Source organism: Magallana gigas, chromosome 7, assembly GCF_963853765.1.
Source record: "Magallana gigas chromosome 7, xbMagGiga1.1, whole genome shotgun sequence".
Classification (NCBI taxonomy): Eukaryota; Metazoa; Mollusca; class Bivalvia; order Ostreida; family Ostreidae; genus Magallana; species Magallana gigas.
Genome location: NC_088859.1, coordinates 52,365,880 through 52,382,536, shown reverse-complemented (window position 1 = coordinate 52,382,536; position 16,657 = coordinate 52,365,880). Strand labels below are relative to the sequence as shown.

Sequence of the window (16,657 nt, the reverse complement as noted above, 5' to 3'; positions counted from 1 at the left end):
GTTTAAAGAAGAATTTGGTAGGTCATGTGATCTAATTCTGTGAAGCCTGAAGCTTGATGAAGTGGACGTGACCAACCAAGTTTCTATATCCCGGTGAACTTTTTAACATACATGTAATTATATGTTTATTACTTTGATTTACGTTTCAGAAAGAGCAGACAGGCAAATCTTCTTCTTCTTCTTCCAATACAGTTCATCCCTCGGTTGGCCGAGTTTTGTCGAACTCTGTAAATGCGCGCAGCGACGAAGGACTGTACACTTAAAAGAGTTCTTTTTACAGGTTAAAACAGGGTTAAAAACGGCGATCTTTCAGAATTATTCAAATAACTTTTTTCATGTAATGTATAAAATGCTTTTTAATACACAAAACTCTTCCAAGTCACTTATAACTTTCATGCCATCATTTACAGAGTTCAAAAGCAAGGTTAATGTAGCAGAGGCTCTTTTTGTATTTTTTTTAGCTGAACACAACCTACCATTTTCTGTGTCAGATCACTTTACAAAATTTAAAATCAGCAACTGTTAGTTACAATGCTTCTTTGCAGTAAAGTATTACACATAAGTTTTTAACACATATTTGTATTGTATATACTTATGAAATGCATGGTAAATATGTCGTGAATGTCGTTACGCGCTATGACCAGATTTTTTTCTTTCCAAATTTGGTCATGACCAGATTTTGACATGTTGGAGGTTGGCAAGCATGAGCTTATCAAAGTTGAGTGATTTAACAAGTCCAGTTCAATTTAAAATTAGATTGGGTTAAAATGGACTGCAGTGGTCTTGAGGAAATAAGACAGAAAATAGTCGATGGAGAACAGGCTTCAAGGTCATAAACTGAGAATAGGCATAAGTTTAAATTGTAATCTGAGATATCTTTTGAAGATAATTATATGTATGTAAAAAAAAATTATGTAAGTTTTGATTTCAGTCTGTTTATCAAAAATATATACATACTGATGGGAAAATGTTTGCAATTCATTGCTTGATCATGTATTTGAAAGCAAAAAATCCCCCCCCCCCCAAAAAAAAAAATTGATGACCTACATGTAAGTCTATTTTCAGTTAATGTTCTTGGAGCCCAGTGATCAGAAAACTTCTTTGGTTCAGAAAGCTTAAAAAAACGCTCACAGTATTCATTGCTCCGTCACCTGAAAATATTCTTCCCTGTAAATTTCAAAAAAGAACTTGGAAGTCCACATTTGGTCCCATGATTAGTTTACAAAATACGTAAATCAACATATTATACATGTATAAAGAAGCTCTATACCTTCTTGTTGAATAACATTTCATTGTACCAGCAAAGGTGAAGCAATAAATTAAAAAATAATTCTCTAAAGTGTGGATTTTTCTATACAATTCTAAGATTTAATGAACTTGATATAGGTATAGGATCTTTGTTTTATTAAATAAAACTAATTGTCAACTTCATATTATTAGCCTTGATGTATCAAACAAAAAGCAACTTATCAAGATTTGTAAATTTATATTTACATTTTCCAGTGTCTTTGCCTGTGATAACACTATGTATCGATTTTGTACTATATAACCCATAACATCAAATTGGGGCGCCAGCGGGGTTTCCTTATTTATATTTAGATATTTAATCGTACAATGGCTTAAAATCATATAAATATAAATAAATGTAATAAGGCATCATTCTTTGAATATTATGAGGTGATAATTTCGGGCGGGGCGTGATCAAATCTATCATAAAGCCCTTCGGGCTTAATTGGATTTGATCACGCCCCGACCGAAATTATCACCTCATAATACTCAAAGAATGATTCCTTATATAAATACAATTATTGAGATAGTCAATCTAATTAAAACTAGACTTGTAATTCCGCTCCTCTACGATACGCTATACAAGTACGCTGTATACTTGTATAGCGTATCGTAGAGGAGCGGAATTACAAGTCTAATTTTAATTAAATTGTAAGATAGTTAGCTCTCTTGGTTAATGTACTAATCCTTCTTCACAATGTAATTTGTATATATTTTCTCTACACTGTAAAAACAGTTTATTGAGAATAAAGTTCATTATCATTGTCATTGAAACATCAATCAACTATAAATGAAAAAAAATGAAATGGAATTTATATTACAAACAGTATTTGCATTATGTATCTTCGTTCAGGTAATTATAAATGTCACGGACTCACCTGAATTCAATTCCAAATCATATCAATCGACTCCGTCAAAAGAGAGCATCACCAAGTGTTACTTCCTGTAACAATAGAGGTTTTTTAAATAAAAAATAACAGAGCACTGACTTTTATATTTGGCAAATAAAACAAATCATGAATGTGTTAAGCCATTAACAGTTAAATCCATCTCTACTTTCTGATCCTTACTTGTCTATGCAAAATCCACTTTAGCTTGGATAAGTTTTTTACAGAGAAAATAATACATGCAACTTTTTTTATTACAAAAATCATAATGATTAATTTCATTTTTCTATACCTTTTTTTATTCTTTTTGATTAAATTTAAACCAGCTTAATTCTCTTCTTGTTCGCGGGTCTTCAGATTGGGATCACACCTGTCACAGTAAATGATGGACACTGGTGGTACAGAAAAGACCTTCCACTGTTCAATGGGCACAAACCTGTTCAAACATTCGAATAAACTTTTTATAATTAGCACTGCATGGTAATGTCATAACTACTAATATGAGCTAGATATTCTGTCAGTAACATCAAACATATTTTAATCCCTTCAATGTTTATAAAATCAACTATTGTTTACCGTACACACTGAACTGATTCATTTAATATTTCACTGAGCAAAATAGTCTGTCAGTCAGACATGAAACATATTTTAATCCCTCCAATGTGTATAAAAGGTGCTCACACAGTTTAGTAGACCAGCTTGAATCAACCCCGATGATTAAAATGTTTAAAAACAATGGCAGGATGTCAACATGAAGCTGTAATGATTATACATAATTTAAATCAATTAAAGCAATATGAGCTGTATTTTCTAGAATTTTATTTTGCTGCAAAAACCTGCTAGTATGATAAATCTGCATGTAACTTAAACTATAATGATAGATAAGATTTGAAAAAAAAACATCAATTTTTGTCAGAAGAAAAATTTAGCTTCTAAAGAATATATAGCAGTTCTTTTTTTTTGTACAGGACGACAAAAATTCAATTTTGCTTCAATTAAGGCTTAATTGAAGCAAAATTGGCTTTTCCCACAAAAATAAGGCTAACACAAATTAAAAATCCATTGTATTTTTTTGTCATTTCATTAGAAAATAACGTTTCCGTAAAAAAAATTTCAGCATGAAAAGTGCTAGAAATGATCACTAGTTAAACTATTTTTTACATTGAAGGTTTTCGATGTATATCGACCACATTTTCTACCTATTAATTTTAATCATGATGCCATTTCATGTTATCAAATAAAAATACTCAGTCTCCACCAAAAAGAATATTGCACCAGTTGAATATAACAATTTGAATAAACTCTCTGGGCAACGCATGTTTTATTCAAATATTTTAAAAAGTAATTTAATTCATACATCTCTAGGTAAATATATGCATAAACTTTCTCTTTTAAATATGAATAAATTGAATCATTTACCACAGGTATTTTGACAAAATTAAAAGTTTGTTCTTTTAATCAAGGAAAGATAACTCTTCAAAAAAGTTTAAGATGTAAAATGACTGTTGGTTGTATGTATGATTTTATATTCTAATATTTTCAGGCTAAAAGAACATTTAGTTTCAAATTTTGATATCTTACCCCTTTGACCCACAATAAATACCGGCAGTAAACATTTTAAACCCATAACTGTACAAAATTAATGTGGGGTATGGTGTATGGAATACAGCTTTCCATAATTACATTGAGACACAGTACATGTACTGTATCCTCCATACAAGTCCATGGGTGAGAAAGGATGAAAAGTGATTAAAAGTTTCCAAACAACACACAGGCGCTAACGGTATGTCAATTTTTTATTTCACTCTATATTTCATTGAAAAGCCGACATTTTTAAAAGAATTGTTAAAAAGTAAGCCATAAATTAATCTAGAAAAGATTTGTATTGATGAATTCAGAATTTCTCTAGCTTTTTTTGGCATAATGATAAATTATTTTTCCAACAGCTAGCTGTCCATTCCTGAGATTTGATAAGTTAATCAAGTGCTTCATTGACCATTTTTGGTGCAGGGTCCTGTGCCCTTTCAATTTGGAATTTTTCGTAAAAATTGTTTTGGGGGGAAATACATGCTTGTACAGTATTAAAAATATATGGCTCAATGCAAGCTAGCGAAAAACAAAAATTCTATATAGTTTTCTTGTTTTTCATTTGCATATTTCACATATAATCATTAAATTAATGTTTTAATCATAGTTAAACCACACTTAACAGAACACTCAGAGATTTTAATTGACATATATAAGGATATCTCACTCAGTATAGTTACAAATTCATCATCCTATCTTTAACAACAAAACTTGACACAATTATTTTGGAAATTTTTCAATTAGATTTTGGGAGAAAACGGTCAGTTTTCAATTAGGAATGAGTCCTTTTACATGACCCATGCGCATGTAAGGGATATCTGGCCCAGTGTTAACAATCCAATGTAAGATTTCCTGGCTTACATTTTACACATATCGATACAGCTCAAAAACAATATTTTGATGTGCTTTGAAATGCAACAGATATTAGCTATTAAACAATTAACCAATCTGATTAAAATCAGCCGGCCCTCTATGGTCCTGTTTATCAGTTTGTTGCTCATAGCGACACATCATATAAACGGATGCATCTGGGGACTGATTTCAATCATATTGTCATGAAATATCTGTACATGGTACACAGAGAAAAAAGAATAAACCGACATACTTTTGGCACTTGATTGTATTTATGTCTAGGAGAGTATATAATCACATTATATATGGTAGCTATTAAACACTGTTTCGTACAAAATCCAGGAGTTTACTAAAATTTTCTCTGGGAAAGAGCTTATGATGGGTAGGGCTTTTCCTGCTATTTTTATGCAGTATTCAGGAAAAATAGATTCTTAAATTCCCATTTGCATAATAGAGAGGTTTACTTTTCAAAATACATGCAAAACGTATGTAGAAAAAGAATGTGGGCGCTTAAGATGTAGATTCGGCAGGAATCTGGGCGCACAAGGAGAGTGAAAATTTCATCAATTAATTTTGAATATTTTTCGAATTATATCCGTTATTTGGTTTCTGTTGGATGTGGAATGAGTGAAAAAATATTTGAAATGCAAAAGTTTTTATTATAATATGAGTCTAAATGTAACGAGTGTAAGTAATTAATATATAATGTTTGTCTATTTGTAAACGTAATTGTTTCTGTGTGCATGTGTGTGTGTTTTATTTACATCTCCAGGTGAGAATGTCCACGTGTAATTGTTTATTTTTATTTGACCATTCGACTACCCGTTTGACCTGTCTGACAACATTCTAAATTTAACTTCTACTAACCAATATTCCCGCCTAACTAACCAGGCCCGCGCACACTTTGTCTTGCCTTGAGAGGGGACAGACCTGTATGAAGATTAAGCGCAAGCTTTGTCTGCGATTAGCTGCCGGTGTCTGGTAATTCTTGTGTAATTTATTACTTATAAATATATTCTATGTTTATAATTTAACAATTCCATGCAATATATATTAAATAATCTGAGGGTCTTGGGTTCGATTCTCCTCAGGAACGTCAAGTGTTCTCCTTTCCACAAGAGGCGGCGCTGCCCCCCGGGGAATGTGAGTATGCGTCCAGGCGCGACGTGAGAATGGTCTCCAGGAATATAAAGAACTTCGACGGTTATTCGGAGGGATCTGGGTTCGATTCTCCTCAGGAATATGTCACCGGGTTCACAGGTGTGTGACTGTCAGTCAATATATCGGGTCTCAATAGCTCAGTGGTTAGAGCGCTGGCACGGTACGCCAGAGGCCCTGGGTTCGAGTCCCGGTTGAGACTTGACTTTTCACCACCTGTGACATTTGGGTCCCAACGTGGGCGCCATTTGTAACCCAGGCAGTAGTCAGAATACCAGTGAGGGTCATACAATGTATTTATTCAATATATACGAAAAACCTGAAACATACAACATTGACTCATTTGACAATTATCTCAGAATACGGTACAATAACTTGGATAAAGATTATTTAATATATAGCATGGAATTGTTATACAGCACTCTATATAGCCCATGTACTTCAACAATGAACCATCTGCAATAGAGACTTCTAAACCCAAGCTTGTTAAATTTCTCATTTCAGGTTGGTTTTTCAATGAATTATAACCTGTTTTTGACAAAGTAGTAATCATTGACCCGCTGTCAATAAGTGCATTTACATTTTCACCTTCAACAACTATCTCTATTTCATTAGACTCACCTATTAACTCACACTTGTATGATTGGCCATGAAAATTGTCTTCGGTCCCTGGTCGGCCCTTATCAGAGACCTTCAAGCGTTTGGGTTACTCGACTTTGTAGCTTGGTATCCTCTTTGCCCCTGATCCTGAACTTGATAATTTCTCTTATCAGAATAATTTCCTCTGAAATTTCCTCTGAAATTACCTCTTTGGTACCCTCTCCCTCTGGAACCTCTGTGGTAATTTGTCCTCTCTCCCTGTTCATACCTGTTATACTGGGTTCCTGGTCTTCCATCTAGCTTCTCTAAGATTTTGTTGAATTTGTCATCCATCTTACCTTCTAATCTTTGTTCTAATTCACCTATTTTCTTGTTCAACTTCTCTTCCAAGTCATCCTCATCTACTGACATCCCATATTGATGAACTGGTTTTCTGTCCTTAGAGTTTGAAATAAAAATCTCTCTCTCTACCCTTCTTATTTCTAATAAAAGCTTGTCATAATTTTTTATGGAATCATATTTGTGCCTTGTTTGACCTTTTAAATTCTCTGAACTGAGCGATGTCCAGAACTTGTGTCTAAGCAAATCATTCTTTGCAGTTCTTTCTAAATAACCATTATCAATTGCAGTCTGAAGCATGGTTTCAAGTCTGCAACCAAATGTTGTGACACACTCACCAGGTAATTGGAAAGCATTAAAAAATTCTTGCATAATCATACCGTTGGTTGAAATCTCACCAAACAAAACATCAAGTTTTGACAGAATTTGTTTAACAGTTGCTCTTTCCCCCAACGGTATGAGCATAGTTTTAGCAGTACCTCTCAATGACCTTCTTATACTTTGTATCAACAAGTTTGGTTTTATGTCAGGGTCACTTACTAAACATTGCACCTCAAAACGCCATTCTTTGTAAGACACATCCCCCTTCTGAGGAGGTTCATCACCTGAGAACTGTGGAATTCTAGTGACATTATTAGTGACTTCATAAACCTGAGTGGAAGTATTGTTCCCAAGATTGAAACCTGGATTACTATCTTTAATACCTGTTTTATTGGGCATTTTCGGGATAGCACCTTTTTGTTTCATAACTTCTGGTTTTAAAGGCAAGTTAAATTCATGTTGAATTTCTTTAGGAACATAAGGTTTTTGCTCTTTATTTTCACCCTCATTCAACTGACCCTTAGGTGTACTAACATTTGGTAGACCAGCAAAATCAAACCCATCCTCATCTGAAACACCTGCAAAGTTAAGTTTCAATTCCTCATCCATTTCTTTCTCCTTATTTTCAAATGACAACTTAATCTTATCTGCTATTGATGTATTAGACATCCCCAAACCGAACCAAGGAAACACCTATACTTTCAAAACAGCATACCCAGTAACAAAATCAATGACCTTTAGGAAAAATAACACCTCAAATCAAAATTTGAATCACTAGGAATTAATACCCCCCAAAAAAACACAAACCCAGTTCTAATATTCAATCTCAACTCCTCGTTTAGACTGACCTTATATCAATAAAACCTGGATCTCTAATTGTCTAAGACCATTTTTACCTGAGCTTAAGTTGACAGTTAATTGTTTTTTTTTGTTTTTTTTTTTAGTACCTGTATGTATAAAACTTCCCTCTAAATCCTATTTACAATAAACTAAGTAAAATTAAGAGAAAATGCACTCAAACCTCATTCATTCGTGTACAGAGTACAGTAAGTCAGCGTCTACGTCCACTTGTCTTCTTGATACTGTAAGAAAATTGTTAGTAATTAGTGAGCTGCATGCTGGTTGGGATTTTTACAACTGCTGCCTCTAACTTTTCAACTATAATAACTACTCTGTAATAAAACTAATTAAACATAAACAAGTCTCATGAATTACATTTGCTAATCAGCTGTTGTCTATGTGATGAAACAATCACTGTATAAACATGACTGTATAATACAGAACAGCTGACAATTAAGACCCCTTTATAAACAGTTTAAAAAAAATTGAACCTGGTGCACCAAAAAAAAATACCTTAGCTAACTTGAACTACCTTAACTACTCAAACTAACTACATGAAACACAGTATTAGCTAAATTAAATTCACACAGGTGGGTAGCTGCATTGGCAAGTTATAACTTTACTTTAACCTACAGGCCCGGTCGGCAGAATGCTGATGCGGATGGATTGTCCAGACAGCCAGAGCTGTTCTCCGATGCTGTCAAGGCCATTTGCCAGTCTGTGTTATGTGCTGTACCATACTGTCATAGTATAGGAGCTGACTCTGTAGCTAATTATGAGGAGTCTGGAGATGTTCAACACATAAGTGATATAGATTGGAGAATAGAACAGAGGAAGGACAAGGTGATAGCAAGAGTGATAGGACTTATTGAACAAGGATTTTATCCCAACAGATTTACCAATAATGTGAAGAGAGAGATTTTTCCCGTCCAGAGATTTTGTAGGGAATGGAGGAAACTTCATCTTAAAGATGGGATTTTATACAGGAACGCGAAAATTGAGGACAGAGAGGTGAATCAGTTAGTTATCCCAGAGGTGTACAGAGAAGTAGTTTTTCAGGGAATCCATAGAGATACCGGTCATCCAGGTAAGGACAAGACTCTTTGGTTAGCTAAGCATAGGTATTTTTGGCCAGGTTTGGAAAGGGAAACTAGTCAGAAGGTAGACGATTGCCCTAGATGTATAAGGCGCAAAACCCCAGCAAAGCCTTTTGCTCTGTTGGTCCCAATTGAAAGTACACACCCTATGGAATTAGTGTGCATTGACTTTTTAAGTCTTGAGAAAAGCAAAGGGGGAACAGAGGATATATTGATCATAACTGATCATTTTACACGCTTTGCGCAGGCCATACCTTGCCGCAACCTAGGAGCCACGGTCACAGCAAAGGCATTATATGAAAATTTTTTCCTGCACTATGGTTTTCCAGAAAAACTGCATAGTGATCAAGGCAGGAACTTTGAGTCTAAGGTTATCAAGGAACTGTGTAAAATGTTAGGCATCAAAAAGACTCGCACCACTCCGTATCATCCAATGGGTAACGGATCAGCTGAAAGATTCAACCAGACCCTCCTAAAAATGTTAGGTACATTGGAACATGAACAGAAAGCAGATTGGAAATCACATGTAGCTCCTTTAGTCCAAGCGAACAATGCAACAAAGAGTGACGCGACAGGTTATTCTCCACACTTTTTAATGTTTGGGTGGCACCCACGGCTTCCTATTGATTCTTTTTTAGGTATCAATCCTGATGAGGAGGAACATAAGAATCACAGCGACTATGTTGGTAAGTTACAGATGAGAATGGAAACAGCTTTCAACATAGCAGCATCTGAAGCAAAGAAGTCTGCAGAGAAGAACAAGGAGAGGTATGATGCTAAGATACGTGAAGCAAGGTTAGAAGTGGGAGACAAAGTGTTGACCAGAAATGTGGGGTTAAAAGGAAAAAATAAATTGGCTGATAAGTGGGATGAACCAATTTATATTGTGAAAGAGAAAATTCCTGATTTGCCAGTTTATAAAGTAAAAACAGAGGGCAGTAGAATGCGGACATTGCATAGGAACATGTTGTTACCCTGTCCCAATCTTTCAGAGGGGAAGAAGCCCCAGCCTAAAGAAAAGCATGACAGAGTGAGATCTAAAGGCACATCTGGTGGTTCAGTGATTGAAGAGCGGATGTCTTCTAATTCATCAGATTCTGATTCTGATGTGGCTATTATGAGATATGTTACTTGTACGACTGATAGGAACAATGATTCAGAGGATGTGGGTTCAATTTTTTCTGAGGAAGAAAGTTCTTTAACCAAAAATATATCTTTTCCTTTACAGAATGTTAACCAGTCACATCCGAGTGATCTTACAGAAGTGGATGAGTTTGCTGAACAGAATTTTAGTCATCCAGCCTCCATCGATCCTATGGAAGCAAATAAGATAGCAGAACAGAATTTTAGCCTTCCAACCCATATGGATTTGACAGAATTGAAGGACATGGCTAAGGAAGAAAACGAAGAGAATGAAGAGACGAAAACTACAAGGGAAAAGAATCCGCCTCTTAGACGATCAGGCAGAGAAAAGAGGAGACCAGATTGGTATGGGAATTGGACAGACAAGTAGTGAATAGAATGTTTTTATGTGGAAAAGACAAAGTGAAAGTGAATGATTTGTTATTTTAACCATCTTTTATATTAATTGTCATAATTGTTGTCATATAGTTGTGTTTATAATTGAGGGTAATAAACGGAATTTGTACCTAATCCATACTGAATGTTGTTTAACTGAATCCCCAATATATAATATGCAAATTAAGCAACCTTAGGCAGTAATGCTATTTGAAAATTGCTGTTGATGTGAGAATTGATCGGTTTCAAATGTAAAGTTGTCATGGGTGCATTGTGCATTTCTTGATCCATTTGTTGTTGATCATGGATGTTGGTCATCTGGGGAAAGTCTCAGTTAGAGGAATTGGTTTGGATTAAGGTTTATGTATATGTTTGTAAATAGTGATTATTTGTTCTGATGATGGGTTTTATATATCAAGCTGGTGGTTATCTTGAGTGAAGTTCCCTGATATTTAGTGTTTGTGCTATGGTGGTTATGATTGCTTGGTGATCAATAGAATTTTATTAATCAATAAATTATTTATTTCAGACCATGTCAGGAGCCATTTAAACAAAAGGGGGGAATATGTAACGAGTGTAAGTAATTAATATATAATGTTTGTCTATTTGTAAACGTAATTGTGTCTGTGTGCATGTGTGTGTGTTTTATTTACATATCCAGGTGAGAATGTCCACGTGTAATTGTTTATTTTTATTTGACCATTCGACTACCCGTTTGACCTGTCTGACAACATTCTAAATTTAACTTCTACTAACCAATATTCCCGCCTAACTAACCAGGCCCGCGCACACTTCGTCTTGCCTTGAGAGGGGACAGACCTGTATGAAGATTAAGCGCAAGCTTTGTCTGCGATTAGCTGCCGGTGTCTGGTAATTCTTGTGTAATTTATTACTTATAAATATATTCTATGTTTATAATTTAACAATTCCATGCTATATATTAAATAATCTTTATCCAAGTTATTGTACCGTATTCTGAGATAATTGTCAAATGAGTCAATGTTGTATGTTTCAGGTTTTTCGTATATATTGAATAAATACATTGTATGACCCTCACTGGTGTTCTGACTACTGCCTGGGTTACATAAATATAGCAACACGATGCAATTCATGCAAAATCCTACTTATTTACAACTGTTTTTAAATGATTTTGTTGTCTCTGGGTCTTCTCTCCACAAATTTGAAACGTGTAAAGATAACATATTTCAACATTGAAAATGTCGCTTTTTAAAAAAAGATGGAGAGATGACCCAGAGATGACTAATTATGTACTTTTTCAAATTATTTTTTTAAGGATAAAAAAGTCCATTGATATGACAGTGTTCTTTCAAACAGTACTTTATGGAGCATATATTGACAAGTCTCGCATGGCTCAGTGGTTTCGTCCTGGATTAGTGAATACATACATTCAGTGTTTTGGGTTCAAATCCAAGTGGTGGTCTTTTTAAAAAAATTAAACTTTTTGGTTTTAAATGTTTGTTATTATAACATGATGTTGAATTATAATATACCGGTATATTTTTATTTGTTGTTATTGATTTCTAGATCTGCATTATAAAAAAATGCCTTTCTTAAATATTACTAGTTTTTTAGGATATACACAATATAACTTCATTAAAACATGTTTGCATTAACATTTCCATCTAGTTATCGGTTTACCTCTCATTGCCATTTTTTGAAAGCTTTGTGAGATTTTAAATAACAGGAATAGCCATAGACTTCGACTCTCAACATAATATATTTTGTTGAAACCTGTACATAGCCATTTGAGGTTATAGACATTTAAATCCTAATTGATTCGTGTCGAGGATTCCTGCAAACTTACAATCTTTACAATCTTGTGCGCTCACTTTCTTTACAAAAATTAATTTTGTGAGACTCTAAAATAAAGGGAGGTAACTCCAAAAACATCCAGATTTTACGTCTGCAGAATCTCATCAATTTTTTAGCGGGTAATATAGCTCTTTGAAGAGCTGACGAATGTGCCCTGAAAATACTATAAAACAATGCCTATAAGGACTAAATGCTCTTGAAAATGCACAGAAATAAAAATGGCTGATTTATTTCCATTCTCATGTTTTCAGGGGGAGCCTAAAATGCATGGGTGTACTGCATTTAGAGGCATCCTTTTGTCTATTTTCCTCATGTTTTGAGTGCCAAATAAATTCTAGCATTAAGTTACATAAGCATTATTCTTAAATATTTACGACATTCACAATTTTAACTTTCTATTGATATATAGATATTTATGTAACATATTTTTGCAATTTATTTTTATAGGGGTCAGTTTTGCTAGTCCTTCATCAAAAAACGTCCTTATAACACGTTACATATAGAACCATTTTAACAAGAGCTTGGGCTTTGGTTAGTTGTGTCAAACAGAAATGTGACGTAGTCCTGTCTATTTCATTGCTGGCTACTCAGCCATGGCTCTTTGAAATCAGCAAGATATGTCTGGCTTTTGAGCTAAGACTACGCAATCGGTACATATTTCGCTTGAAACTGCGTCATTTCAAACTTGTTTTGACGCAAGGAATAGATAGCTACGTCCAACCAAAAGTCCAAGGTCTTGTTAAAATGGCTCTAAAAAAATTCCACCCTAACGTTATACAGTTCATGCGTTTTTGTCTAGGTGAAATCACTAAAAATAGTCCCAGCAGGGACATATATACTAACATACGTCCCTAGTCCCAGCAAACTCACAGACTGACATAGTGATCAGCATTCAATGTTTGGTTGTCAAGACACCATTTGCCTCTACCATGAAATGTTTTCGTAATTCACAAGTTTCTTCACAATTCTAACAGGACGACATTTCAGCTTTGTAAGGCTTCCTCACTTACTCGAACTCAGTTCAGACGACAGTCTTGCATTTATTTTGCAGAACGAACACGACCATTTAATAAAATCTGTCTCCTTTTCACGGTTGTTCAAATTACAATTCATGGAGGCTAAGTAGTGTTTATTCGCACAAACAATAAAAAAATTCGCACAACGAATCACATTATTATAGCGAGCGCCGGCGCGAAGCGAGCTCTACCGGCAAGGCGTGTGTGAATAAAAAATTCGGACTAGTTGCACATTCATTCAACAGATTTTTTTGGCGTCAGTACACCCCTTCGAATTTGTTCGGAAGGTTTTTTTATCGTTGCTAAGTATGTAATAAATCCAGAGGTGCTCGAATGAAAGTTCACGAGACTTCAGCGAGATAAGTTCAGTTCCTGTGAAATTTCGAGCGGAAGTATAAGTGTTCGTATAATATTCTCAAAATACGTAAGTACTGGTCGTTTTTATATCATATCCTACTTGAATTTATGTTAAAACATGAAAACCTTTTAAGATGTGTCTTATTTCACCATCGAGCGGTTATTAATTGTTAAATTTTATTAATCAAAATGATACCATGTATAGATATCAATTATCCTGAATATTGAAGTCTTCACATAAATAATTTTTCTTTAAAATCAGCCCTGCAATTATTTAAACTTAAATATTTATTAAATATTATCAATAAATATAATTACTAATAGCTAAATAAGGTGATATTTTTATTGTCTAATAATTATATTTCATTCATAGTTAACTCCCTTTGTAAAAACAGAGTTAATTGCCCTTCACCTGAAAAGATCCACCAGGGGGGCGCAAACATCTATCCTCCAATTTTGGAGGATAAAATCTATCCTCCAAAAACGGAGGTTGCCTAGACCTGTTTAACATAAGAAATACAAACAAATAACCCATAATGGCGAGAGCGAATTTGTATTCTATGATGGCTGTGACTTTGATGAACCATTCGGCCTGCCTACCCCCCGGAACGACATGATACAGACAGCTGAGGTTCCTGTTACACGGACAGACAGACGTGCTCCAATCACAAACAACATAACAAATGAACTGTGGTTCGTGTTAAAAAAATATCACCTCAGAGACTTTGAAATGAAGCAAGGAACTTATGATAAATCAACAGGCCTGTAAAATGAGAGTTTAATAAGCTTTTATGCATTTTGTTGGTGTGACTTTTCGTATACAATGCACAGGAACATATGACAGACTGTGGTGAGTTAACCTGTTTGGGTCTTTGATTTTGACGTTAGCGAGACAAAGTTCGGGATGGCAAATAACTGGTTGGAGACCAAGACGTTTAGACACCGCACACCAAGGCACTGCCAGGGCCCGGGGTAATGCCTGATACAATAAAACAGAATATATCATGAATGTGCAATGGAAAAGGCAATTAAAATGCTTGGTTTAACATCTGACACAATGTATAGAATATATCAGGAATATACATTCGAAAACTTTAGGCACTGCATTTAAGGTGGATCTCTACACCAAATAAGTGCAAGAGATTTTTGCTGCATGCATTTGTTGCTAACAGTAGACCCAGTATCCAACAATATAAGACCCCAAAGTATAACACTTTTTTTTAAATTAACTATATAATTCAATTTCCAGAAAACACAGTATAATTTTGATCTAAATCTACGAAAAAATGATATTTAAACATATAAAAAAGATTTTAAGAAAACTGCTGGATGAAATGCCACAAAAATCTACAAATATAAAGAATATTTATAGGTTAATAAGATGAAAAAAAAAGAAATTGAATGAAATTGAAAAATCCAAAGAAATACTTAATTATTACAAAAATCATGGTATGAAAGATCCTATTTAAGAGTTATCTTTCCTTAATTTACCTGGTCTCAAATAACTTGGTGTCAATTTCTTATAAAACTTATAATAATCACAAAAAAGATTATTAAAAAATAAGTTAATGGCAAATATGTAGGTATAAGGAAATTTATAGTAAAGAATACCATGAATAATAATGTAAGCAAGATACACAGAAAAATCAGAAAACCAAAATGACATACATATATTTGTGCATGTGTGTGCAAAAATTAATTAAAATATAATTTGCATAGATAAAAACAATTAAGGCAATTTTAGGACACATGCATGTACATAAAGCAGGAATGAGGCACATTTAGGGCATACACATAAAGGAGACATAACAAAGCACAGTTAAGACATGTACACAAAGACGCACACAACACAAACATTTAAATCACACGGCACATGAACATTCTTTAAAGAAAGCAGTTATATTTTATAAGAAATGAGTTTATATATATAGTTACCTTTCAATCTCTACAAACATCTCCAAGAGAAATGGAATCATACTTACATTGCCTGCCATACCTTTTATGATACCCCTGTTTCAATATATATTATAAATAAATTACAACTGCATTTAACAACAACAACGCAAAAAAAGAAATAATACATTACACATTTGCAAAGAGGAAAAACCCCAGCAGATTAAAATTCCTGGTTGTGATAAATATTATTTTAATTTGAAAATGATTTATGATCTTGGAAAAAATGGACCGTGTTTTGGTAACCCTTACAATACCGTCAGAGTTTGTCTCACTTAGGATATTCTCTAAACCCTCTGGTCCTCCTCTTTCATACGCCATCTTTAGGTGTTGGTATGACAAACCAGATTGTGCTATATTTTTTAACATATATTTTGAAAGACAATTTGACAGTGGTTGTAGAGACCTTAAGCATTCATCTGTCTTTGATTTATAGTCTATGGAAGATGTTACATACTCTACGCTAAAACTATGTTTCAATAACACATCACAACTTATTTTACAATGCAAAACCAATGAATGCAATGCCTTTACATCTTCAAGGGCTGAATGGGCTTTAAAGGACATGAACATACAGTCTTTAATCAAGGCTTCAAGTTTGTAGCATTTCCTGTCTGGTAAAGCTTCTCTAAATACATATGAACTATCACCAAAACCTTCAATTGGTAATGAAAAAGAATTATTTTGACAAGTTTTCAATAAAATAATAGAATCAAATGCTCGACCATTATGACAAACTAGTAATGGTTTGCTATACTGTTTTAACTACTGAGTAAAATCTTCTAAACACCTTTCAACAGAAACACTATCAACATTATTCTTGTGAAAATACATCTCCCCATTTGCAACATATAATCCAGTTACAGCTGTTGCACCGGCTGTGATTGGTGACTTAGGAAAAACATACCTATTAAAACTGTCTTCTCCAGCCACACATGCCAACTGAATTATATCACAGGAAGTCAAATAAAATCAAATATCTTATTACATTATATTTACTTTCAATGTTGTG

General features: G+C 34.1%; 3 protein-coding genes and 1 non-coding gene across 4 annotated transcripts in view; 2 read left to right on the top strand and 2 right to left on the bottom strand.

Moving 5' to 3' along the window:
* LOC117682402 (tripartite motif-containing protein 3-like) overlaps window positions 1–16,657 on the top strand; it is an 84,947-nt gene that overhangs the window by 24,799 nt on the left and 43,491 nt on the right. The gene's annotated exons all lie outside the window — the stretch shown is intronic.
* Window positions 2,482–16,602, bottom strand: LOC117684966 (indoleamine 2,3-dioxygenase 1-like). Its single transcript, XM_066065204.1, has 4 exons — window positions 16,553–16,602; window positions 15,675–15,702; window positions 14,553–14,671; window positions 2,482–2,610 (listed from the first exon to the last, which is right to left on the bottom strand). Exons 2-4 carry the CDS (start codon window positions 15,684–15,686, stop codon window positions 2,502–2,504), a joined length of 240 nt encoding a protein of 79 aa, XP_065921276.1. The 5' UTR covers window positions 15,687–15,702; window positions 16,553–16,602; the 3' UTR covers window positions 2,482–2,501.
* Trnat-ggu (transfer RNA threonine (anticodon GGU)) lies at window positions 5,901–5,973 on the top strand. The gene has a single exon. It is a non-coding gene; the product is annotated as a tRNA-Thr (tRNA).
* LOC136270137 (paraneoplastic antigen Ma3-like) lies at window positions 6,191–7,720 on the bottom strand. Its single transcript, XM_066066763.1, has one exon. It carries the CDS (start codon window positions 7,698–7,700, stop codon window positions 6,465–6,467), a length of 1,236 nt encoding a protein of 411 aa, XP_065922835.1. The 5' UTR covers window positions 7,701–7,720; the 3' UTR covers window positions 6,191–6,464.